Source organism: Cavia porcellus, unplaced genomic scaffold (genome assembly GCF_034190915.1).
Source record: "Cavia porcellus strain 051 isolate PalLab524CR breed Dunkin Hartley unplaced genomic scaffold, mCavPor4.1 scaffold_8, whole genome shotgun sequence".
In the NCBI taxonomy this organism is placed as follows: Eukaryota; Metazoa; Chordata; class Mammalia; order Rodentia; family Caviidae; genus Cavia; species Cavia porcellus.
Window position 1 is genome coordinate 5,757,465 of NW_026947491.1, and position 27,069 is coordinate 5,784,533.

Genomic DNA, 27,069 nt, shown 5'->3' on the forward strand with positions numbered 1-27,069 from the left:
ACACAAATATGCATAAGTGCACATATAAGAAATTGGATGGTAAAATGTATTTAATACTATAAATTACAGAACAAATATAAGCAAACCAGGGATGCAGATAAAGAAAAGTTTATTCCAATATAGACATAATAGATATTCCAAAAGAAAGTTAAATTAGCAAAAATGTATGAACTGTAGAATATTGAATACTGAAATGATCATAATAAACATTAATATCAAAAATGCAAAAGTATTACAGATCAGTATATAGATAATAATAGTTATAAAACACTCCAATAACTATTCTGCAGATCTGAAATTGATTCGGAGCACAATGTATAACTTAAAAATTTAATGTCATGACAAGTAATAATAAAAATAATCATCCAACAAGAATTTTAAAATAGTGTGAAAAGGTCTACATACAGAAACACAATGTGAAAATCAAAGCACTAATAAAAATAGAAACAAGTATTAAAAAGTGAAAATACACACAATTAAGAATTCAATGAGAAATTAACCATAGACATGAAGAATTTCATGCAAAATTTTCTATTTCAAATGCAAAATTTTCTTTAAAACAGAATAGCATGTTTGATTTTAGATTATAGTCTTTGAAATAACAAAGAAGCAAACATGCACATAAATAGTCCCACATATTATCACATGTGATTTATTTTAAGCACTCATGCTTTTAATGGTATTTAAGTCATTCTGGAAAACTTGATATAAATATGCAATTGTGTGTTTGTAATCAAGTTCATTGCAGAATTATTTTCAATAGGAAAATTGGGAACACTATAGTGGATGACCTTTGAAAAAGCATCAATGAAACAAAGTAAGATATATCTACATCCTGGGTGCAGTGAGTGATAGGAAGTTGAGGCATCGTTCCATGTGTGGCATAAAGCAAAGTTCCCCAGAGAAAGTGATACAGTGGTGCATGCATGAATTGGGTGTGGATAGATGGTAGAAGTTACCCCCATAGAGAAAGAATTAGGATAGGCATCTAAGTAACTGTAGCATGCGTAAGGTTGCATAGGCATAATCCACGTAAGGCTGATTAAAAGCCTTGTATATGGGTAGTTAGCCACATATGGGCAAAAGAATGGAAGGAGAAACTAGAAGATTTGGTTGGTAAAGGTAATATCTCATATCAACATTCATTTAGTCATGTATCACTTAACAAATAATTACTGTACAATTAGTAAAGCCTGGAGTGTGATATAGTTAAATTTACTTTTAAAATTACCTAGAGAAAGTATAGTTTCAGAACTTAACAACCATAGACCAAATATCATATATCCAATGCCAAGAATTATACTGTGTTGTAGGATGTTATATCAATTTATATAAACACTAAAATATGTATGTATGCATACATGTATTGCTAATTTTCGTTTTCAATTCCTAGAAAAAAACTAGTTAAATTATTAGCCAAGTGAGGCTCTTGGGAAATCATTCTTTGTTTCATTTTCTTGGTTATTTGATGTTTCTACTTGTCTTAGTTACTTTCTTGTTACTGAGATAAGATATTCAGTGCCCATAAATTAAAGGAGAGATTTATTTTAGCACACAGTTTGTGGAGGTTTCAGTCCACAGTTGGCTGCCTCCAAGGCAGGGTGGTATGGTGGAGGAGAAACAGTCCATGGCAGGGTAGGCAGAAAGCAAGGACCCAGACAGGTTACAGGCCTGTTAGTTGGTGCCACCCACACCAAGGATGGAGCTTCTCTCTTCAGTAATGCCTTTGCCCACAAATTTGCTAGATCAGTCAGTGAATTAAACCAGTATCACACCCATGATCCAGTATCACACACCAATGACCCAGTCACCCCCAAAAAGTCACCCCTCTGACCTCTTGAGGCTTTGGGGGGGATGTTGATAGAGGAAAAAATAACACTACTTCAACCTTAGGAATGATTCTTATCCATGTCCCCTGTTAATGTTATGGAATTTATCTTTTTCATTGAAAATTTAAAAATTGTTGTAAATAATCTACTGTTTCTGTGATTTTCTAAACATTCTCATTTCTTAGTCAGCCTTCATTATTTTTTCTGTAATTACTCACAGAGTACTTTGTAAAAGTTGAAGTCACGAAGGTCACACTGAAATGAGCTTCCTCCATAGAGATGGTAGGAAACAGAGGCAGATTTTAAGGTAAGGTATGCAGGGGAAGGGGGTATATACATCTGCAAAATGAGTGTAACGTATTAAAAAAGTACATTTCTCAAAATGCTCCACTGTGATAACATTGGCAGCAGCTTTACAAACTCCTCTACAGTTTTTCCAAATTTCCCTTGGTTAACAGCTCCTGAAGATTTACCATACTGCCTAGAATCAATCAACACATGTTTGTCTGCCAAAGAAAAATCCTCCACAATGCTCTACTCACTTGCATTTGCCAGTCCACATCTTCCTGTTACCCCCTGATGACTTGTTTTAAACTCAGGATCCAGGCAGCAGTAGGGAATAGAAATCAGAGCCACCCCAGAGACTTGCCAGGGAACCTCTTGTGAGAAAAGTTCTGTCTGTACTCATTGGTCACCCCTCATTCTCCAATAAAGAAACTAGATTCTATTTGCTCGTTCATTAATCTGTAACAACTATTTAATAAAGCTTGGTTATTTATCTGGTAATGAAACACAGACATGAATAAATGCAGGTGTTGCTGTAGGTGTCTTAAATAATTAAGCTAGTTAAGCAGATAGTGGCAATAACATATGATTTGTGGAATGAGTGGCCAGGTGGGAGGATCCTGCAATCCCAGCAATTCAATGAATTCTGTCTCAGGATTTAAAAAAAAATAAAATGATAATGAGGACTGGGGACACAGCCCAGGGTGAAGACCATATACAGTGTGGGAAGGAGAAGAGGAGAAGACTTTTTCTGGAGGATATCGTGTAAATTTTATCATGAACTAGAGTGGGAATTATCTAGAGGAAATGGTGTATGCCACCGAATGATACAGGGAGGAAGAGGTGTTTTCTCACTGGCATATACAGGTATTAGATGAGTTCATTTAACTTTTTTTAACTTAAGCATCTGAGTTTCTTAAAATCAATTCCTACATCTGGAGTAATTCAAGGTAATTTATACATGGTAACGTATAGTAGAAAAATGAGCATTTTGCCTTAGAAAGGTTTTCCTTTGGTTACATATTCAAAGAGCCATTCAAGTGATCATGTAATTTCCATCCTTAAGACAGTTTAGAAGTGACTCTGTAGGCTCACAGAAAAGAAGATGAAAGTAAATATTTATTGGCACAATTCATTTTCTCTTAAGATTTCAGTCGTGCTTTGGATCAAATAGAGCTAAAAGACTTCAAGGTTCCCAAGGCTAAATATCCTGAAGCTCTCACATAAATTCCAATGCTATCTTTCATATTAGAATATATTAAAAGTGTCTTTGGTGATCCATAGGAAATGATTTTATTCTTACGCATTCAATTTGAAATAAAATCTTCCTAGTACAACACAGACATTCATAATTCACTTAATGTTTGCTTTATGCATCTAAAAAGAAAATAAAAATTAATGCATGATAGTGAAAAGAGTATTTTCTTTTGAAGACCATTTATTTATTTATTAAAAAATTGTTGTAGTGCTAGATACTAAAAATGCAGGTGAATGAGACAGGTGTGATTCTTGTCTCTGTAGGATACATTCTTGTGAAGGAAATGAACAACAATAAATAAGCCATTAACAAATACAGGTTCTAATAAATGCTATGAAACAAGTAAATGGGATTATCTGATCGGGCATCACTTAGGGCTGCCATGTTAGGTAGGGAGTAAAGAAAATCTCCACACAACAAGTGATCTTTAATCGAAGGCTTGAATTTTGGCTGTGTGAGTCAGTTTACAGGTATGTAGATTGAAGATCATAACTACCATCTGATAGGGCTCTTGACAACATCAAATGATACCATCAATTACAGTGCCATGTACAGTGCTTTTGTTAAGTAAATAAATAATAAATGTTAGGATCAAAATAGTTGCTTATAGAATACACCCCACCCCCCTTGCCTCTTCTTTAGCAGAGGCTGAGCTTATGCAAGTACCTCCGTACTCTGAAAAACAGTATGGAATTTCAAATTCTCCTTCTTCCTAGAATATTAAGATACTGAAATCCAATTAAGAAATGCCCCAGTGCTTCTTTAAAAATTGCAACTTAACTTGTAACAGCTCATTGGAGTGCAGGAAGAGGGGGTACATGGGGTGACAGGGCTGGGCACAGGAGGCCAGGGGCAGGCACCCTGTGGCTCTTCTTCTTCCTCTCCATTTCACCCACTGCATCTTACCCATGCTGACCAGAGCTCTGGAGCTTACCTGCGGAAACAAATCTCCCAAAGGCAGGTGACAGCCACAGAGAGCACAGGAGCATATTTAACCCTGGGATTTCATGAAGTTTGGGCTTTCTTGAGTATGCTGAGGGTAAAAGTTGAATTAAATTTTTGAGAAAAACGATGACCAATAATATTTTTGGCCGTTATGCTCCTTTTGTGCAAGCCTCCATCCATGCTGTGGCAAAAACTATAAAATCAGTTAAAATCCACATAACAGCTTACATATGATAAAGTATAGTCTAGTACATTATCCAAGAGGAATCTGGTAAGAATACATCAGAGTTTTATTGTTAGCCAGTATTTTCAAAATAAACAAAATGCTACTTTGAGGTATCAGGTGATTTTCTCAATAACACTCAGGTGTTATTGACTTGAGGGAGTTGAATTCCCATTTCTTTTTAAAATTTTATTGAGAGATAACATACGGGCTGTCATGTTATCCTCAGAAGAGAGGTGGAGGGGCTGGGGATTTAGCTCAGCGGCATAAGCACCTGCTTTGTAAGCAGGCAGTCGTGAGTTCGATCCCCGGTACCGATAAAAAAAGAAAAAGACAAAAAAAAAAAAAAAAAAAAAAAAAAAAAAAAAAAAAAAAAAAAAGAAGAGAGGTGGAAACCAAGCTCGGTCCTGCTGATTGTCTGCCTCTGCAAAAGAGGTTGCAGCACGCGACAGGCAGCCTGCTAGATGGGTTATGGTTAATTCTCCATTCACCTCTCTTCTACATCAACTCTTTCCCTTTGTATCTTGGCTGCTAGGGAGTCCTGAATACATTTTAAATTTCTTCCTGACTGTGGTTATCACCTCGTTTCTTCATGCATTTTCTTTTTTCTTTTTTATTGATGTTTTAACTTTCCTGTGGGTATTTTGTCATTACATTGATATTTACACCTCCAACTGTTTCCAAAACTATATGCATACTTGCATCTTCGTGGGAAGCCTCCTTTAGTCTAGGAGGGAAGCTGGTAGGACATAAATCATAAGTCTACCCAGCTACTCAGAGCAATTGAGAGGCTTGCAATTCGAGAAAGACTTATTGGGCATTACAAAGCAAAGCCGAAGGTTTAAAGCACATTCACCTGCATAAAAACACAGATCCAAGTGAGCTTGACTTTGTAGCCATAACTTTATTTAGAGCTCACTTATTTTACTCAGTTTTTTTTATTTTCAGACCTAAATAAAATGACTCCTTTGTGGGGCCTCCGGTTACATCCAATAGGGCCACACTGAGACTGAGCTTCTGTTATACACAGAAAAAACATAAGAAAGTTCCACTTATAAAAATACTGAGATGATGCAAGAATAATTCACTTGACAAAGCCTAACTGAACTGTGTACAAATTGTCCATTGCTTTGGACTGATATATTTTTAGGTTTAGATGGGAAACATCTCACTGTGTTTTAAGATAACTATAGCTGTGCACATCAAGAATGACAGTAAAGATTTCTCTCTTCACACATAAATAGCAAAGATGCTGGGTTCCTTATATTGAAGTGAAGGTTTAAAAGGATCCTTGAATTTTCCAACTCTAGGGGTATATGTATTTGCATGTGTGTGTGTGTGTGTGTGTGTGTGTGTGTGTGTGTGCACATGCACATGTATGCAGTTGTGTGTGTATCTGTGATAGTTTTCAAAACTGCACTTGTACTGACTCTTGCCAGTGGGATAATCACTAGATAAATCTGCTTCATGAAAAGATCTTACAGAGCAGGGGTTCCCTAATATTCTGGTTCCCGGTAGAGGGGCTCTTTGTTTATTCATTTCCCTCTACTCTACTGCAGTACTACTGCAAATGAGGAGTTAAATGTCATCGTATGCTCATATTTCCTTAATTTTTTATTAATTTAACACAAATTGTGGTTGAATGTTCATCTCTTGACAACATTCTTAAGGTTATACTATAATGTACCATCTACACTGTGACACTGTAACACTTCTGAAAGCAGTATTATTAACACTCAGTCCCTATAAGTCTTGGCTACTTTTCTTTCATTGCTGAGATAAAATACCTGATCCCAAAAAGAAGGAAGGAAAGGTGTATTTAGCTTACAGTTTGTGGAGGTTTCAGTCCATAATTAGCTGGCTAGAAGGCAGAATGACATGGCATTGGGGCAACACTTCATGGCAGCAGCAAAAGCAATGGAGGGGAAGGAAAGAGTAAGATACTTTTCCCACCCGGCATATTGAACACAAGCCTCCCAAGAGCAGAGTGTAGCACTCATAAAATCTCTGTGCCCTCCTCTTGCACAGGATGAAGATATTTACAAAGTAAGGATCCTGGCTCCCTGCTGAGGCTCTCAGTTAAATGTCTAAACTTCTCAAGTTGACACAATATATCAATCATTACACTGTGTTTTGGGTAAGGTGGTTTAGTCACTCTCTTCAGGGTCACACTGACATAAAAGGGAAGAGGTGAAGCCTGTTTACCTTGGATAAATGTCTCCACATTGTGAAGTTGAGTTCTTTGAGTTGCACCATGGGAATAAGATATTCAGCTATTTAGAATCTCAGAATCCACTTTTCCATGTAAGCATTTTCTCTTAAAAATTTGCTCACTAAAATGATTTTGGAAGCTCATGGGATCATTGGGAAAGTTAGGCAACTAGCACCAATGACATTTCCCTGATCTAAGTGAACAAAACCAAAGCTGAGTCCCAGGTGTCACTTGGTGAAGAAACAGCTCCTCCCTAACACGACTGTTTTCAGTGCTGTTCCCAGGAACGGGCAGTCTAAATAAGAAACTTCCTCTTTCATTGTTGCTCCAAACTGAATTACAGTCTATGTGGCTTTTGGTCACTGGGTCACCTGCTCATGTTTGAGTTGGAAAAGCAACAAGGAAGAGACTGGATGACTGTTTCTTTCACGAAAAAGGTCTCCCGTTAATGCAAAGATGTTTGTAATTGTTGTGGGGTGGACAGGAAATGAAGAAAATATTCATAAGATAGAATAAGGATGTGTGCGTGATCTGTGGCACAGAGTTACTCTCGTGATCCAGTTAAGCAATGGGAAAGTCCACCATAAGTGTTAAAATGCGTGATTCATCGCTATTCTGTTTTGGCATAACCTCGGTTGTATGTAATCCTTTATAGATCACCTACCATTATTGCATTATTAGTTCAGGGACGACAAACACAGCTAATAAAATATTCCAACTACTAATTTAATAGTGTGACACACAGAGAGCTTCAGAAAATGTTCATTAAATAGATACAGATGGCTAAATAAGAATGTTCTTCCAACTTCCCACAGGGAAGGAAAGGGGTCACCTTCATTGTGAGATGTGACTATTTTATGGATTAAGCATTAGATCAGATTCAGGAATGATGTTTGCACACCCAGAAAACCAGTGCTCGTAGAGGTTGCTCCTACCCCCATATATTTCCATGCTCATGTGGGCAGTTTAGTGCCCACTCCCAGAATGATTTGGGCCACTTCTTAAAATGTGCATGTTAAGAGTCGGAAGCATCATGCCACTCGATGAGTAAGGATTATGCCTGGTTGTTACAACCTCCACTTTCTTTGTGCACTTCTACTAATTCTGCATGCTCTGACTCTAAGGGAAAAGCACATAAACTATGACCCTGTCATTTGGGGTCCATGTGACATGGCCACCTGGTGTCCTCTCCTATGGCCCTCTTTGAAGATAAAGGCACAAAATGAAGATTAACGCAGGCTCAGTCCTTGGATCCTGTAAGTGATCTGAATTTATATCCTTTGTGGGAAATTGAATTAACATTTTCAGCTCTTCTTTCCCCCTGAGAAAACAAAGAGTTTAGGTGACTTGTTCTGCTTTATCCTGCTGCTAAGAGCTAAGCCAGAGCACAGTGTGTGTCCTCCAAATGTCGTTAGAAGATGTGAACCAGGGTAGCATCTGTTCTGTTCATGCTATTGGGTAAATCCACATTTCTGAATGTGAGGTTAGAGACCCAGCAGTCAGATATTAGTTCAAGTAAGGACAGGTACCCAAATTGCTCATGAAACTGAAGTAATTTGTGGTCTGTGGTACATTGGCAGAGAAAGTCCCCAAGTTATTACAGTTCTCTTTAAGAATGCCGAGTATCATTTTCTTGTGACAACACCCTTAAACAAGATGAATGGAGGAAACTTGTCCTAATTATGGGTGTTGTGTTGCTAAGGTTCCCAGGATTGAGGTTTTAGGACCATCCATAAGTAATTTCTGGTAGAGAAAAATCACTTTTAGACTAAGAAAATACCTTGAAAGCCTTTCTACTAAAAGTCTCATCTTTGAATTTGTCTCTAGGTGCCTATGTGGTTAGGAAAGGGGCCAAAGAATGAGAGGCAAGCGTGAAGCGAGTGAGGCGAGTGTGCACCCACAAGCAAAGAACCTCCAGGGTCCATGCGAAAATGTCCTTTAAACTAAGGGAAGGTGAGTGTTAAGCAGTCCTAGAGAGAAGACGCAAAGACTGGTCCTTGGACTAGTGGCAGAATTAGGTAGTTACCCAAGATGCACAGTGCACCCACCTCTGATCCACAAGTGATCCACCATTTCTTTCTCCCCAAGAAGAGACTTTTCAAGCAGAAAAAAGTTCTGATATCCTTTTCCATTTTAATTAAGTAGGGCCCATCCTGAAACTGAGATTCAACAAATCTTATTTTCTTTCAGCTCACACTGGCTCTGAGTTTGTGTGCCTGTGCTTACAAGTGTATATATCAGCAGCTGCATTTGGAATGAAGACAGGAAACACAAAAAAGAAAGCCCTGGAGACAAAAGTACTTGCAATCGAGGTTCAAGATAGATGTAAGATGTGGCTACTTTGGTACCATTAAAGTGTTATCTTTGCTACGTTACAAACAGTCACACGGGAATTCAGCCACTTATTGCTTATTTTCCTAATTAGTGATCTCAATTAGTGGAGTTCCATTTCCCCAGTTTAAGTGCTGTGCTGTGTTGGAGGTTTCCCTGAGCCTGGCCATCCTGTAGCATAAGGAGCCCCACTAGCAGTTGGCATGGAGAGGCATAAAGGGAGTTGGAGACACCAACTGTGTTCTACTTGGGAAGCTGATGGGCTCCCAGGCTCACTGCAAAACCAACAAAGCTGTTCTACCTTGGTCTGTTTCTTAGGATCCCTAGCTAAGGGGAAGGTGAGGAAAGAGAAACACCAGAACTGGAGAGTGCACTAACGCCACAATTGACTAGGTAATATTTAAAGCAATATTTAGGACAACAGGCTAGCGATGGACCCATACTGGTCCTCTACTTTGTAACTAACACTTTATTAGAACTATAGCCAGGAGAACAGTTTGAAGCCAGTCTGGACCACATAGAGAGTTCAGGGCCAGCCGGAACTAAAATACAACACCCTGTATCAAAAAGACAAGCACACAACAATCAAAACAAAATAAAATGTTGCTTTAATACCCTTTGGATTAATACTCTGAGTTCTTTAGAGGGCTCCGTTTGTTCTACACTAATCATGATTTCTGATATTTGGGTCCTAGATTAAATTCTGAACAGAATATATGCTCAAAAGCTGAGATCACATCTCTAGAATGTGCATATTGACAAAGCACTTAGAAACCAAGGCATGGCTAGAGGGAAGAGGTAGGAAAGGGTTCAACAGGGAAGGGAGAGAGCATTTTTTTCAAATACTGTCAGAATTCCACCTTTCTCACAAGTCATTTATGATGTTTTTGTTCTGGCTAAGGGTATGGCTAAATATTTAACCTGGTCTTCGCCACTTAATAGACTTTTAGAGTTGTACTCTTAATTATTATACTTTTAGGATCTCGATGTGTTAAGTAAGCACAATAAAATACCCATTTCATAGGTTCATATTGTGGCTATCAAATGACATTAGATGCATATAAAGTTGTGAAGCTCAGTTTCTGGTATACACAAGGGGCTATATAAATACTAGCAGTTAATTTCCTTGTATTTGATGCTATCATTGCATTATTTACTAAGTGACTTCTCTATTACATTACATAGTGTACTATTAATGTATTACATGAATAGTAATAGGTATTCAATGTCAAATTATATTACCCATGTTACAAGTTACATACAACATGTTGTATATGTAAATCATATATTTTATTGTCTGCATTTCCTGAAAAACTATTTTGTCCTTTGGAAAAAGAGTTTACACAGTATGCCACTCTCATAGCTTGGGTTTTGCTTGCATTCATTTAATTTGTCTTTTATATTGTTTTGATATACTTAATGCTACAGTATACGAAGTTGTACTCAAGGATTTCAAGGAAAGAGACAATACGGTAACTACTTTTAGGTCAGGATTATCTGGTGGTGAAACACTATTCTGCTTAAATGGTTATGTTTTGATCTGCACTGTTTCGTTGTTATGCCCTCTTTTATCTCAATCTCCACTCCATTATTTACTTTTTAATTTTTATCCTTTTAATTAAAGAAAAAAAATAGCAGGATATATTATAGTAACCCACTTTGACTTTCCATTACCTCGACTTAAAGCCCTGTATTACTCTCACCATCTGGTTTTTAACTGATGTTCCCCTATTCTGTTTTGCTGGATAGTATCAGGTTCGAAAGTTTAGGCATCAGCTGTGAAGATAATGAGATTCATTATAACGCCTATTCTCGTTGACTTTTATCTACTTTTGAAGACCTACAATATCTTCAATGTTTTGGTTTTGTCGGTTTTATTCTTTACTGTTTTGTTCAATTGTATTATAACTAACGATATAGGCAATTCTATTAGAGATAGCGGGAGGCATTATGGTAACCATTGTTGATCACCTTGTATTATGTTTTCACATTATCTATTATGTCCACCCTTTTGACTTGACCGATTCTGTTCTGCTATGTCACATTTGGTTTTACTCTCTTCCAAAAAAGTAATAAGAACCATGGGAGCAATGAAACCCAAAATGTGTAATAGTCATTGTACAAAAGAGAGGAAAAGAAAGTGCTCTAAACTATATAACTGCATGTATATTTAAGCGTATAAGATAGAAAATGATATCACGGAGTTTTATTGGATCATTGAACAGATCTGTTTGCAGTATCATTGATGGAATGTCCACTTTACAAGCTTTAATTTTGTGACTTGAACAATTATTTCTAAGATGACAATATGTAATCCATTAACTAGTGATTTCCTACTGTTCATTTTTTTCTGTAAATCTGTATAACTTGTACCCTTTCTCTGTTTTTTTTTCTTTTCTCCTTAAATAAAATTTAAAAAAAAATTTGTCTTTTATTCAGTTGGTAACATGTTTTCAAAAGAAGTGGTAGTTGTCTTGCTTCCTCCATATTTGTCCCCCTTTTTTTATTTTCACAGTGATCTTGTGAGATATAACCTATTATCTACATTTGCGCCTTGAAGAAAGAGGCATTCAGAGAATGTATGTGATTATCCAAGAAAACTTTCATTTGGATGTAATCTCAATCTAGGCACCATTATTCAGGCTTGTAACCTCAGCAGTTGAGGCTGAGGTGGGTGAAGTCTCACCCAGACTCTCTCTCAAGCAATGAAACAAAAATCTTAAATGCAATCTAACATATCAATCCAGTTGCATTCAACAGTTTGTTTTGTTTTCATCTTTTGCTAGATCACACTGCCTTTCAGGAGTAAATATACTGAATATATCCATTATGGCTCAATAAGTGATCCTTTCACTGGCTTGAGACTGCTTATTGTTACTTTTTCTGAGAAGTCGTTTACTTGTATCTCAGAACCATAGTGGATGTTGCTGTACCATCAGCTACTCTTTTGGGACTTCAGCACTTACTGGACACTGTGAAGTCACTCACACAGGTGGTAACTACACATTGACCTTCCTGAGATTACACAGTGTGCTTTATCTACCTCTGTGCCTTGGAGATGCTCACTTAACATACACTGAATGAAAGAGTTTGCCTGTGTGTACACTTATTTGATAAGAGTGGCAATCCAATCTTCCAGACACAGCCTGAGAATTTACACTGCTTTTCCCATAACGACTTCATCTCTTGATTATTAATGACATTCTTTTCAATTTACTCTATGGTTTATCTTGCAAGGCAAAAAATCACCTAAAAAGCATGAAAGAGCATATTAAACATAGTATGCTTCTTCCAAATTTTATAAATAACTGCTTTTGGGATAGTAATAAAATGTCTGATATCGTATTACTCTGAATTTGACATTGCTTGGGAAGTTCAACTTGACTTCTAGAAAGTCTTGCATTCTGTAGATATTTAATAGCTCTTTCTAGATAGATGGCAAGACCCATGGAAGGCTTTTGGGCTACATAGATGAATACATCACAGCCCCTTCTGAAGGTCACTCACTAGGCAAGAGAGGCAGGAGAGGGACCAGTGACTTCTCAGTATAGTTCCTTGGACACATTTTTGGGAAAACTGAACGAGTGAGGTAAGGTCAGTTCCATCACTATTTTTTGCCATAGTATTCTTCATTGTAATTATGATTGGTGTTATTGGACAAAACTATGAAAAAGTCAGTTTACAAAATGTACTGTATAAGAAAGCACGATTCTTGTGGAAGAAATAAGTTTAGTACAGTGAAACAGAACTCCTTGATACTCTAAGCACAATGCAGTTGGAAATGAACTCAGAAGGCAGCTCAGAGGTGCATGGGGCTGTGAAAGTTCTATATTGGGCATGCACTTGCATCCTGAGTGAAGTCATTCTCCATTGAACAAACGCACTTTTTGAAAAATGAACTTGCGTTGATGAGCTTGTCTGTGGCTTTTCCCTGGGAGAAATCTGATTTAAACAAATTAAATTTCTTCTGCTTTTTAAATTGAACAAGCCAGATCCTCAGACCTATCTCCCTCACTCACATGCTGGAGTGAGTCTAAGACCAAACTATAATTGGTAATTAATAACTTCAGATTCTATTATGGAAGTCTCGTTACAAATTCCATCTGCACAGGAGCTTCACAAGAAAAGTACGTGCTTGGGTTTTGTGGTGAGCAAAATCCCTCTCCGTGCAACTAAGAAGGTCAGAATGACATTGAGACAGGAGACTTTGCCCCCTGGTGACCTGCCTTGGGGCCATCACTGGACATCTGTGCCCCTGCTTGTGCCCACCGTGGCAGAGGCAGGTGAGAAGTCAGGTCCTTCTGCAACCACGTAAACTAACAAGGTGAGTCTCATACAGAAAACTCAGGTTTCTTCCGTTCAAAGTCTTCTAAAGAGTGCTTTTCTTGTACCTATGAAGTCCTCTTATTTCTATACATAAATCAGGGCTTTGAATTGCAACCTCTGAATCCTGCAGCTTCTGAACACTGCTTGACTTGGACAAGACCTAGGGAATCTCAGGAAAAGTGAAGCTGAATATGGTCACAGGTGACACAGAAGCAGTCATGGCACCAGGAATGGTCTTTCTGCACAAATTTCATTTCCCTTGGTTGTCATGTAGTTGGTGGTGGCACACTCATCACAAGGCAGAGGGTCTTCCAATGGTAGTCACACACAATGTGGTCCTGCTGGGCCCACTGTAATCCAGTGGTGAGGTTTCTTCTCATCTTTGCCTAGGGTGAAGGTGAAGTTGTCCATTGAGTCCTGCAGGCAGGATCAGAATAAAATGGGGCACTTGAGTCTAGTACCCAGGTTTTGAACTATCATTGCTTGGATTTCTAGTGCTTAACCACAGTGAGACATCTCTCTAAAACAAGGTTTAGTTTCCTGATCATAGACTAGAAGGATCATGGTCCATTCACTTTCTTATGACACTCATGGGAAAGAGGGATTCCCAGTTTATTCCCTGTGGAGATTTATTCAAACCTCCTGTGCTCTGTATTCACAAGAGGTAAGTGGGAAACATGGTGGCTCACCCTTGTTGGATATAGGAATGGCCTGCTATGCCACTATATGTGGAAGGTGTCTCATATGGATGCTCCCCTACGAAGCATGGAGTCAGGGCCAGAGACAGACAGTCATGCTGTGTACACCTCAGGCTACCCGAGAAGGAATTTGCACATCTGCCTCAGACACCACAATCAGATGCTTATTAGCCACCTGTCTCATTCACTGTTTCAGAAAGTGGTCAGCAGGAAGTGATCAAGCCTGTTTTGGTAGACACCTTCCACCTGCCTCATGGAATAGCACTGTGTATAAAAGTCTGAAAACTCTTGCTCCTTATGTTTCCCTGTATCACATGGAATTGGAACAGGACAAACTATCTGACATTTAAGTAACAGCATTTGACAGTGACCCACAAGCATTTCTAGCACACACATGTAGTATGCTCGCAATGTAGTGTGTGATCCTAGAGCATCTGTACTAGCCACACAAGCGCTGTGCTTTCCATTATCTTGAATGGCTACTCTTGTATTAGGGAGTCCAGAAAGCAAATGATCTGGCCATGCACAATTTAGTGTCCCACAGGAACTTGGTACCACTGGAAGAGAGCTCCTTTTCTGTGAGGACACTGATCTCTAGCAACAACAACTACAGGAAGGAGTTTGAGTGCCTTCAGGCCATACACAGTTCCCTGACCCCACAGCTACTCCCTAATCTGCCTGGACATCTCATGCAACCCACTTTGACACCTGCTGGAAGCCAGGAAGCTAGGTGAGTACAGAGTTGAGTCGAAGTAGCTCAAGCTTAGATACAGTGGTCCTCCCTGACACAGCCTGCCAAAGGCAGGATAGTGAGGGTTAATAGGGAAAAAGATCCAGAGAAGGGTCCTGGAACTCCAACTGCAGAAGACATCAGAGGAGTATTTTGTCAGTACGCAGGAGGAACAAGCCAGAGAGTGTCAGCAGCACATGGAAGGCTGGAAACCACGAGTGACGTCCAGTAGCTGGCTTTCTCTTACAGCAGAGCATGGAGCAAAGATTCAGAAGCAAGGACAGTGTCACTGCCTGTCCAGGGAGTTTTTTCTTGGGTTTTCACAGTGCGTTAAGTAGAGGTGCTGTGTTTTACATACATGATACTGAACAGAAGCCAGGCACCCTGGCTATGTTCCATTGTAGCAGAGGTCTCTGAGTGACAATTCAAAAATCTTGATCCCAATTCTTCAAAGGCTTTAGGCAAGAAATGGAGATAAAGGAGAAGACAACTCTCATAGTCACCACAGAGGTGACTGTGAGGAATAGAGATGCAACTTGAGATCCACATCCTGGGCAACTTTCCTTAAGTCCAGATGGACCATTTAGTGTGGTCGTTTAAGACTGCAAGATACTGTGACCACAGGCTCTGCATCCAGTGTCTGGACTGTTTTGGCCTCTGTAAGTACATGGGTTCATACAGTGGGAATTTGAGCGTGACCAGATGTTGAATGTATATAACACCCCTTGGGGGAATTGTTCCTCTCTAACTCAGTTCACAGTGGCATTTCTTAAACACGTGGAATGTACTGTCCTGCTCCATTGTGCCACATCAGTTATGGTTGTGTCACTTTCTACTGCCCCCATGTAGTTGTGAAGCTTCACAGGTTTTATTTGGGGCCCTGTGCAGCAGGGAGAGAGGACACAACCCTATGGGTGACTGGTATAGATCACACTATGTCCTTAGTGCGGGGAATTTATATTAGAAGCTTCTGAGACAAAGTAAGCAAAGAATATTTTGAGTAAATTTTTAATGGACAGAAATATCAGTTTGTGTCCTAGGCTAGTATCAAGGATTTTGAGGCAACTCATAGCAATCCCTGTGTTGAATTTGATATTTTCAAATGACGCAGGAAATTTCTCCAGAATGTCTCCAAGCTCTGATCCTGGGTGCTAATCAGACATTCACAAACTAAATCATGTAACAGCCTCTAAATATGTCTAAATATACATTGAGCTAACTAATCACAAATCTGTAGCTGAGATTGTCAATAAGAGGTGCTGATGCTTTGCAAATCCCCTGCAAGTTACTCTTGACATGTTTCTGCCTTCTTTGAGGCCAAGATATTTTTCTCAAAACTCATGGTCATCCAGCACATATCCAGATCAATGTCTCTAAAGATGCTATTTAAATACATTGTCTGAAAAGATGAGCTTGAAAGTCCTTGGGGCTAGTGGAAATTTCATCCTAGCCAAGTTTATGGCCACATGTGTTACTGTAGCAATTCTCGTGAGTGAGAGGTCTACAACACTGGCCATACTAAGAAGCAAATTATTGTATGGTGACATTTTAAGACAAAATAAAAATGAGAATGACTCCTAGGTGCTGAAAGAATCCAGCATCTTGAGCTGACTTCATCAGGAACATAGTGATATGAGGAGCATCCTGCTGGAGCTGTGCTTGAAAGTGTGTGCTAAATGATATCCTGCTTGTGCTGGGAACGGTTTTGATTTCCACTACTGTTTCCCATTTCCCCATTCAGTGAGTTAAGATATTTTAACTGCACTATTGAAATCTAGGAGAAGTTCAGTGTGCCTGGTGTCCAGCTAGGAAAACATGTATATAAAATGTATCATGCTTGAGACATCCATAGTGCTACCCTAAGGCTTGGCAATCACGAGTGTGAATAAAGTATGCTTGGAAATGTAAGGTATACTCAAGCTGTGTGTTAGTATAGCCTGACATGAAACTGGAAGTAAAGGCTGGATGATTTGAGATCTTGAAGGATACAGAGTGTTCTGTGCAGTCATCGGATGCACATGAAAGCTAGTGGATTAAAGGGATTTGCAAATCCTCCAGTACTGAGGTGCCTCTGCCATTTTCTAAAAATCATCCCTCTGTGAATCTTAATGTAGCTTCCTGATGACATCAAAGATACTACTGGCCATGGTCAACCCAGAAACACACTGGAGGAAGTTATAGAGAAAAGAATAGCCACTGTCTGTAGTTCTGCCATTGATAGCTTTGAAGCTCATTGAATCTGTTCAATAATGAAAGGCATTGTTAGCCATCCTAGCATCTTCCTCCAAATATCACTGCTCATTTGGTACCAATCCAAATTCCATGTGAGTCCTGGTCCAATATACGAACTGTGTTTCACTCAGTGCTTATATTTTCTGTACCGTACTGTGTTTAAGCAGTCTGCTTTCATGATGGTTCTTAAATTCATGGACTGGCAGAAAGCAATGCTGGTACTGCATTTAACTGAATTGATCAAGCACTGAAGAGCCATCAGCAGCATGGCTGTCTGTTGACCAGGCAGCTCCTAAGTCTAGATGTTCATGAACAATAAATCATTAGGAAGAAAGTGATTCTCCAGTGAGGCCAAATTATGAAACACTTAAAAGTCATGAAGACCTGGTCATCTCACCATCAGGATGGTTTCATGGTTTCACTACCACCCTTAGACCTTCTCAGAGGTTTGATATCCAAGCAGGAGGAGAGCAGAGTGCAATTCCACTTAGTTGTTCAGGACCAAATCCCTGTGGGACATAGTGGCTCTTTCCAACTGCTACTCCACTCACTAGGGCTACCTTGAGTCAGGTGAGTTGAAATGTGAGTCTGACAGCCCTCTGCCCTCTGAACAGCACTGATGGAAATGTTTCAGGGGATGAAGTTCTCCAAAACTGGACAAAAGTAAAAGCTACAACAAGATGAGGTCCTGATGATTCATCCAGGGAGGAGCTTTGGGGAAGAGCATAGTCCAGAATACTGGATAATAGAGATGGTGGATTTAGCCTCCCTGTGATGCAGAGAAGCAGCCTGAATGCAAACAAAGCAAGCATAAATGAATAAATGTGGCAGACTGCTCCAACACTGCTAGCACTGATCAGGTCTTCAGGAAATTGTGCAGTGGGAATACATTGATATCTTTTTTATCTCCACTGAGACGCATATTTCTCCCCTCTCATAAAGGATAATATTAGCACTCATAATGTTTCACTTGGAGGTTGGCCTCAAGACCACTTTCCTTTACCAGATTAAGCACTGTTCAAAAGAAAATCAAACTGATAGGGAACAAGAAGGGAAAAAGAAACACCAGGGTTAATATAATTGTACAGCTAGCTCCTGTTAGTACATGGAATCTATTTCCATCCCAGATGTTTTCTATACAACCCAGTAGAGAAAAGCCAGGACTTACAAAGATTTGACTCAGCTCAATATTTGCTATTTGAAAACATTTATGCTAATATAGTCTGCAAAAGATATCATGCCTATATATTATACACTGAATAACTACTATAAAGACAACAATACACAATGTGTTATTGTAACTCTTCTACTAATCTGTTTTGATGGTGTCCTATTTTTGTCTTTAAATAAACAAAATCATTCTTGCATGCATGTATGTTCAGGAGTGCTACAGTATGAGTGTCTGCCACCTTGACTCAGAACTTCTCTATAAAATAACTCCTCAGATACCAGGAGTTAACTGCACATTGTCATGATGCTCTGAAGTTTCTGCTGCATCTGTACAGTCAGTGAAATCACCTTGTTGCAGCTTATACCAGCTTGTTGGTTCTTGGTGCTTTTATCAAGCTTCCTGTAGGTATGGAGCAGAAGCAACATTCAGTATACTAAATAGGTTCAGCCCAACTCAGTAAATTGATGGGTCTCAGAAAAAGAACCTCTGGAGCTGCAGTCTGTGTCAATGGTGCAATGAATTTAAAGTCTAAATTGATGACAAAACTATTGAGTTCCTATCCACTGTGTCCCTTTACCCAGTACTTGATGAAGCTGAGTAGATGATGTCATCAGGCTGCACATCTGTACTCTTCAGGACAAACTTCCTCAGGCCCAAGTAAATCTTGGCTCCATGCTGGTACTGCTTCTTCCCATGGTGGGTTGCAATGGGATTTTGCTAGACAGGATGAATTTAGACTGACTCACTTTACTATTGCTGAGATGAAAAAACTGTACACATGTGTAGTTCACTTAATGGCATCCTGGAGCCACTGCCAAATCCATCCATTCACATTCTCATTATAAAGCCTGGGGAATCTTAGAAGTAATAACTCTTCCATTATGACCTGATGCATGAGGTGCTCTGGATTCATCTGAGATCCTTCTAAGTTGTTACTTCCATTGGAATATGCTAATATGGAAGAAGCCTGTGGACTGTAGCAGAATCATAGCTCCAGCGTTAGTATCCAGACAAATATCACATTGCATACATGGAAGAATCGGGAGTGGCACATGGCTTCCTTAACCTCCACATTCTCTTCACTGTTTTTGACTCTTGGCTGGCATGACCCATTACTTAAAGGACATCAAGAAGCTAGGAACCAGCATTCTGCATATTAAACTCTAACAGCAGAGACTGTGGATCTACTGCTTCAACCACTGCAGAAACCAGAGTGGTCAGCATTTAAAACAGTGGCATTGAGGTGTCTGACATGGCATAGCCAAAATGCTGAAATGAGTGTAGCTTAGAAAGAACCTCTGATCACTTTCCAGTGATGAATGCTCTCAGTCACTTTGGACTATTGTAGATACACAAATTTTCAAAACTGTATCTCAGGAGTATCACTGCAGAAGTCAATGTGTTAGAGAAGTTTAAAGTTTGAGCTCTTCATCTCTATTTGCAAGTGGTTCAGAGTTGACTAGAAGTGAGGGAAAATAGACAACTAAAAAAGTTGTGGGTCATTGAAAGATTTCCAATTCTCTCATGTTCCACGTTTTTATTTGATTTGTGACTCCAAGATAGAGACAAGAGAATGCAAAGAGAAGATGTTTCACAAAGGAACCAGTGCTGGGACATCAGCCAGGGTGCTGATTGTGTTAAAATCTGCCCTATGCAGATGCCATTCTATGTCTTTGTGAGTCAGATTTTAATGTCCATCTGCTCCATAAAGAGTTATTGTATTGAACTGAGTCAAATCTTAATAAAAAGGCCTGGATTTTCTGTACTGGGTTATACAGTAAACATTTGGGCTGGCAATAGACTCAGTTTCTTTAGCTTGACTTTCAAGAACATGCGGCCTGCTTAGTGACCTTTCCCTCATAGCATTCTAATCTGAAAAGAGTCCTCTTTCATGAGGCAGTTGGATGGACACATCACAGTCCTATGGACACAGGTGCACTAGAACCTCCATGAGACAAACCACCTAATGCCCTCACTTTGTGAGACTCAACAATGAAGTCATCAGTAGATCATATGAGCTGCTCAACTATGCAGAAGAAATCCTTTCATCCTTCAAACAAATTTTACTAATGTTGAGGGAACCAAGCTCAGGAGAAGTGACAGCTCTGAGGTGTATATTGAGGCCACAGGGCACCATTTCCCAGTTCTTTTTGAGTATTCATGAATGTACTCATTAATCAGTGTGGAAACCCACATGATTTCTAAGGAAGTCAAATATGAGCCAATTTAGAACTGAGTATGCACATATATCTAAATATGCCTCAACCTTTGACAGCATGAAATCCTGTGGAGTAGGATTTACCCAAAGAAAGCAAAGCAGTTGTAGAAATAAATGTATTAAAATACTACTCTCCATAGAAGCTGGATAAAGGGAAATAACCCTGCAGAGTATTTCTTTTGATAGCTTTTAGGGTTTCTTGACAAAGGCATCTGTCTTCTAAACCTAAGACTATGTAGCTATGGCCAGTCAGAGTTGGGTTACCATTTTATGTGTGCCAGGTCCCATACCACATCAGAAGGGACAGATTCCTCTTTGGTGGTGGCTCCTGAGAGGCTATTGGAAATGAGCCTGGGCCTCTGATCAGCACCCACATTCTGGGTCTCCATGACTTTTGTGTAGGACCTGCAGGAGCTAACAGTGAACTGCATACTTATTCTCTGCACAGGTGACAGTCAGGTAAACCTGTTGCAATGAGGGGCTTGCATAGGAAGCCTCTCCATGCTGCTGGAACACTTGATCCTCTGTGAGATGCTCAATAACAAGGTCAAGCTTTGTGATAGGTGATAAGATCTTAAGTGTGTTAGGGATCAATGCCTGTGAAAATGAGAGGAGGCAGGTTGAGGAGACTGTGGTCTGACCAAGGTGTAGCCTTCTGGAGTCAGGCCTCCCTAGCAATGATTTCTCAGGCTTCAGTGTGTCCCATCAGGCTCACACATTGGGAGCGTGACGTATAGTGACTGTGACTTTGGAGCATAATACTACTTAGAACCCATGACTTTCCCTGTTGTTCCTCATAAGTTGTGCGTGGTCGGTGTCTATAAAAAGAAGATACTGTTTGGTGACTGACTAAATTGCAACCTCTGCATGATTTTTAGCTTCTGAACACACCTAGACTTGGTTGGGACCTAAGAAATCCTTGGGAAACATGAAGCTGAAGGTGGTAACAGGTGACACAGAAGAAGTCATAGCACCAGAGGCAGTCTGTCTGCAGAAAGCTCATTCTCCTTGGTTGTCATTTTGCTGGTGGTGGCACACTAGCTTTGGTGACAGACTCATTCTGATTAAGAAAACTTACTCATGGCTACCCCTAATGTTGCCCTTCTAGACCTGACACAACGCAGTGGTGTGGCTTTTACCTATCTTCACCTGGATAAAGGTGAAGTCATCTATTCAGTCTTGCAGCATCAGGGTGAAATGGGGCATTTGTGTCCAGTCCCCAGGGTTTTAACCATCACTGCATGGATTTCTAGTGTGTAGGCACAGTGATACGGCTCTGTAAAATATGGCCTAGTTTCCTGTTCATACATTAGGAGGGCTATGGTCCATCTGCCTTCTGGTTACTCTCATGGGGATTCCCAATTTCTTTCCTGTGGAGTTTTACTCATGCCTCCTGTTATATTTTTAAGAAGTAGGAAAAAGGGGCTCACCTCTACTGGGTATAGGAATGGCCTGACATATGGTTATATGTGGAAGGTGACTCATAGAAATGCTCCACTATGAAGTCTGGAGCCAGGGCCAAGAGCTGGCACTCATGCTGTGTGTACCTCTGGCTACTCGAATAGGAATTTTCTCATTTATCTCAGGCTCCACACAGTGTCAGTCAGATACTGGTTAGCCATCTTGCCAGTGGTTCTGGCTTGGCTACTCAGTTATTGACATCTAAACTTGGTGAATGAGACAGTCTTGGCAAACACCTCCCACATGACTTATGGACCTGCACCCTGTGTAAGTCTAGAGATTCTTGCTCCGTATGTTTGTCTGAATCCCAGGAAGATGGGACAGGAGACCATGACTAATGTTTAAGTATGGCCTTTGGCACAGTTATCCAGGCATTTCTAGCATACACCTGGAATGTGAGACCCAAGGACATCTGTGGTAGCCCCACCACTTTGTGTTTCAAATTGCCATGAATGGCTACTCTGGGCTCTAGGGAGTCTAGTAAGGCAAAAGACCTAATGACAGTTTAATGTGTTATATGAACCTAACACACTTGGAGGTGAGCTCCTTAATGTGGTTCCTGGGAGGGCACAGATAGCTAGTGATACCCACTGCAGGAAAGGGTTTGGGGGCCTCCTGAGCCATGCATGGCTCCCTGAATCCTTAGCTAATCCCTGACCTGCTCAAACTTCTCCTGTAACCATTCTTGGACCTGCTGGAGGGAAAGAGGCCAGATCAGTGCATAGTAGAGAACACGGATCTCAAGCTCAATTATGATGGTCCTCTCTGACACAGCTTCCCAGAGTCAGGAGAGTAAGCTTGTTCAGCAGTAAGATCCAGACCAAAGTCCTGGGACAGCATCTCAGAGATGTCCCTGATCACCCTATTTGGCAGAAAGCAGTAGGTACAGGTGAGGGAGTGACAGGAAAACACAGAAGGCTGGAAGCCAGGATAGAAGTCCAGTAATAAGAGTTCTCAGCGCAGAATGTGGAACACAGATCATAAGCAAGGAGACTCACTGCCAGTCCAGGGAGAATTTTAATGGCTTTTCACAGTGCTTTAGGTAGAGATGCTGCATTTGATGTGCATGCTGCTGAACAGAAGCCAGAGGCATTGGAAATGTTCCCTTTGTGACAGAGGTATCTGAGTCTCAATTCACCAGGCTGCAGGGGGAAATACAGCATCTGCTTATCTGCTCAGTTCTCTCTCTTGTTTCCCCTATGGTTGGGGAGATGATCCTATCTCCTTGTAGCTGTCAGTATTTCCTAGAGAAAGAAATGTACTATGAGGTAAACAAATCTATAAAACTTACAAGGTTGACTTCCAATGCCTGCCCAGAGCCAAGTGTGGGAGAATATAAAAGGGCTGTCTGCATATTGGGGATCTGAAAGATCCAGCCAAACAGACACAGCTCAATGTACTGCCCCATGTGAGTCCATGTCAGGAGACTGATAGGTCAATGCTGGAGGCTGAGGAGTGCACTGAATGCCAGGAGATATGATATCCAATATGAAAAAGACTGGAACTCCCCAGATGGAAAACACACCAATCCTTAGCTTCATTTCCTTTTTTATAAAATCCTTGTGGTGCTCCTCCCTATGTTAAACCTTCCACACCCAGAATTATGCTGAGTCAATTTACATGGATGTTATTTACACAAACTGACAATAAGCATCACATTGCACTCTGTCCACTTAATAAGCAGGCACATTTCTTTAAACCATAGCATTCCAGTATAAAACCAAGTTCATGGTTACACCTGACATGTTGTAACCACCCTGTGAACAAGTGAAGATTCACTAATTCCCTCTCAAGCATTAACTTTTCATATCTTAAATATGATAATGTAGTTAAAATCCTCATTTCTTTAGCATGATTCTGAGACTTGAGCTTACATTGACATTTCTGAAATTGCTTTGATCTGCCTTCTCTAACCCCCAGTATCTGGCTGAAAGAGGGTAGATCCAAGGTTAATGACAAAGCACAAGGGCAGACACAAGTACAAAAGGGAGGTGCTGATATTACTGTCTCATTGCTATGGATGAGACATAGGCACATGTATTGACATTGTTTTGCAATACACACGCAGACCTCTTTAGAGAAACTGGGCTTAGGAGCTGTTGGATAATCACCCTACAAAGCCAAGTCTGGCTAACCCTGTAACTTCTCCACTTCTGCAAAAGGGAACACATCATTCCCAGAACCAGAAAGTAACTACTTTAAATGTATAGCTGGTCTGGAAAAAATGGAGGAGAATGGGCTCCATTTTGGCAAACAGATGAGATGCTTTTCAAACTTGTCAGCTTTCAGTTTCTCAGATCCAGGTTTAATACAAGCTAAAATATTAACTTGGACTATAGATGAGGATAGGTACATGGTGAGTATAATTGATAATGTGGACTCTGAGAAGGATGGTTTAGATGGAAATGAAAAATCCTGTGGTTGGAGCCTTATGACTTGTGTCTAGAACTCAGTTTTGCATTCTCCAGTGTAGACAGTTGTTTCTGAGAGAAATTATGTGGGCAAGGACCAGGCTAGGATAAATACAGCAGGTCTCTTGAGCTGTATTTGCCTGAAACAGGACAGAAATAGCAGTTTGTGTACTAGATAATATCAAGTATTTTTGAGGCAACTCATGAATTCCTATCTTGCATTGAATTTGATATCCTTTAATAGGGCAGGAAGTTTCTCATGGCTGCTATTCACAATCTAAATCATGTAACAGCTTATGGGAAAGGAGATATGTGTATGCATGTAGAATCTGTGCCCCCATAAAATCAGTGTGATACACATCAGCCAATACCAGGGCAAAATAGGATGGGACTGTGAACTGTAAGGTGACAGTTGGCTCAATTTCTAAAGAAAAAGGCTATCCCCTTCTAGCTCCATTTCCCCCCTCCTAGTTGATAACAATCTAGACATAACTGAATCACAAAGACTTAATGAAACATGCAGTGAATAGCATTCTGAGTTAGCAGATGCTCTGCCAAGATGGAGGAATGGGAGATACGAAGGATGCTCTGGATGGAAGATGAAAAGTTTGCATGGAGAAAAGGACAGCAATGGGCTCTGCTTTGTCAGCCTGACTTCCCTTCATGTCATGGAGTCAGCAAGACATGAACTGGCCAGTGTCCTACAGGAAGAAAAATATCTCCATAGGAGTAAAGACAAAGTAGTCCTACCACAACAACTGACACTTACAGGATCCAACAGGACTAGAAAGTGAAGCAGTAAGCCACAGTGTGACAGAAAATATCTGACAATCATGTATCTGATAAAGGATTTATGTTTTGGATATATAAAGGACTCACAATTAAAAAGCAGAAAAGATAACCCAAAGCTGAGCATGGTGGCATACACCTGGAATCCCTCCAAAGGCTGAGGCCAGATGTTTTCAGGAGTTCAAGGAAAGCCTGAGCTACACAGTAAGACCCTGTCTCAAAAAAAAGGAAAAGGAAAAAGGTAACTCAAACTGAAAATGCAGGATGAACTTAAGTATACATTTGTCCAATGAAGATACACAAATGTCAATTGGCTTGTGAAAACACATATGCCCAACACCACACCCTTACTCACCAATAGGGAAGTTGCATTATAAAAGTAAAATGCAAATGCAAGGGAAAGTCACAATCAGATTTCACTTCATTTGCATGGAACCTTTCAACCAAAAAGAATAAAAACTCTTGGCAAGGATACAGAGATGCTGTAACTCTCATACAATGCTGGAAGAAGGTGAAATGGTGCAATAAGTTTGGAAAATGGACCGGCACTGCTAGTTTCTCCAAAGGTTAAGCACAGAGAGTTACCACATGACTCCACACAGAAGCCAAGAGAAATGAAAGCAGGCACACACAAAATGCTGTACATGTATTTGCACAGCAGTATGAATAACTGTTGAAATGGAAACTACTGCAAGTCCATCAACTGCTTGATGAATTAAAAATACACACAAGAGGACATTACTTAGAAGAGGAAATAAAGTACAGAACTACAACATGAATGAATCTTGAGAACCTGCTAAGTGAAAGAAGGCAGTCCCAAAAGAAGACAGGACACATATTGAGTATTTTGATACAAAATGTCCAGAAGAACACAATCTACAAAGTATATCACTGGTTCTTTAACAGTGAGCCAGGAAAGAGGTAGGCAATGGTTGAAAGGTCTGAATTTTCTTTAGAATGAAAGAATTTCCTGAAATTGGGGTGATGACTCTGAATATACTGAATGTAACCAAATTGCACATTTTAAATGACTGAATTTCAACCTACGTAAACAGTATTTTAATAAAGATGCAAGCAACATCCCAAAATTCATTTCATACACGTGATTTGAGGTTATGTGATGGTCTATATGTTGGCTTTGTATCATTAGCCAGGGCTTAAAACAACAAGATACCCTTTGAATTGAAAAGGAGTGATTTTATCAAATAAAAGTAAAAAATATCCTTCCCCTCGCTGACTAAAATACAATGATGTATAGTTCCCCAAACTAAGTAGTTATTGTTCCCAAAACTACTAAGAAATTAGCTTGTAGATTAGCCTGGTATTTGGAATATTCAAGTGCACTGGAATTTGTATCTCCATGGAAACAAAAGTCTCCACTTCTGTGCTCATCTAACTTTGTTTCTTTTATTTTAACAAGTTTCTTACATCTGCAAGAATGTACAGAGTGAAATTTGAAGTTTTACCTCTTGAAACAGATATTATATTCTAACATGAAAACAATTCTTTCATTTGTTTCAACCTAACAGTATTTGAAAGCATTGACAGAAATATAATCTTAGATAAATAATATGCAGTAAAAGTTTATGCTGTATATGTGACAGTAAAGAGCTAATACTGTAACCATGCACAAGATTCATATAATTACTATCCTCTTTGGTGTGTTAACATAATACACTAACTTATTCATCTTAGCTAAAGCCCAGAGATCAGAAACCAAAATGAAGAAAAATATACTTACATGTATTTGAATGTTAAAGATTTTAAAAACATAATTAGGTATCTGTTAACCATGGTGAACAAGAAAAGAAAGAGCACACAAAACTCTGAAGGTGGGCTGGAGGTGCAGCTCAATGGTAGAGTATGTGTCCAGCATGTGCAAATATATAGGTTCAGTCTCAAACAAAGAACAAAAGTAAAGCAAAGCAAAGAGAAGAAAAGAAAATATTG

General features: G+C 39.7%; 1 protein-coding gene and 1 long non-coding RNA gene across 18 annotated transcripts in view; one reads left to right on the top strand and one right to left on the bottom strand.

Moving 5' to 3' along the window:
• Positions 1–27,069, bottom strand: part of LOC106025983 (ankyrin repeat domain-containing protein 26-like) — a 162,102-nt gene that overhangs the window by 57,466 nt on the left and 77,567 nt on the right. For 3 of the 16 annotated variants that reach the window (XM_063254126.1, XM_063254131.1, XM_063254125.1), the window contains one exon: positions 18,649–19,214. The exons of 5 other annotated variants lie outside the window; for them this stretch is intronic. In XM_063254126.1, the coding sequence (XP_063110196.1) occupies positions 19,028–19,214 (187 nt within the window). In that variant the 3' untranslated portion in view covers positions 18,649–19,027. 8 more of the 16 variants (XM_063254133.1, XM_063254128.1, XM_063254134.1 and 5 more) reach the window with 6 other exon arrangements.
• On the top strand, positions 2,050–9,049 carry LOC134477129 (uncharacterized). 2 transcript variants are annotated; one of them, XR_010049038.1, is made up of 3 exons: positions 2,050–2,136; positions 8,580–8,705; positions 8,943–9,049. It is a non-coding gene; the product is annotated as an uncharacterized LOC134477129 (long non-coding RNA). The 2 variants fall into 2 exon arrangements; XR_010049039.1 differs by lacking the exon at positions 2,050–2,136 and adding an exon at positions 7,873–8,008.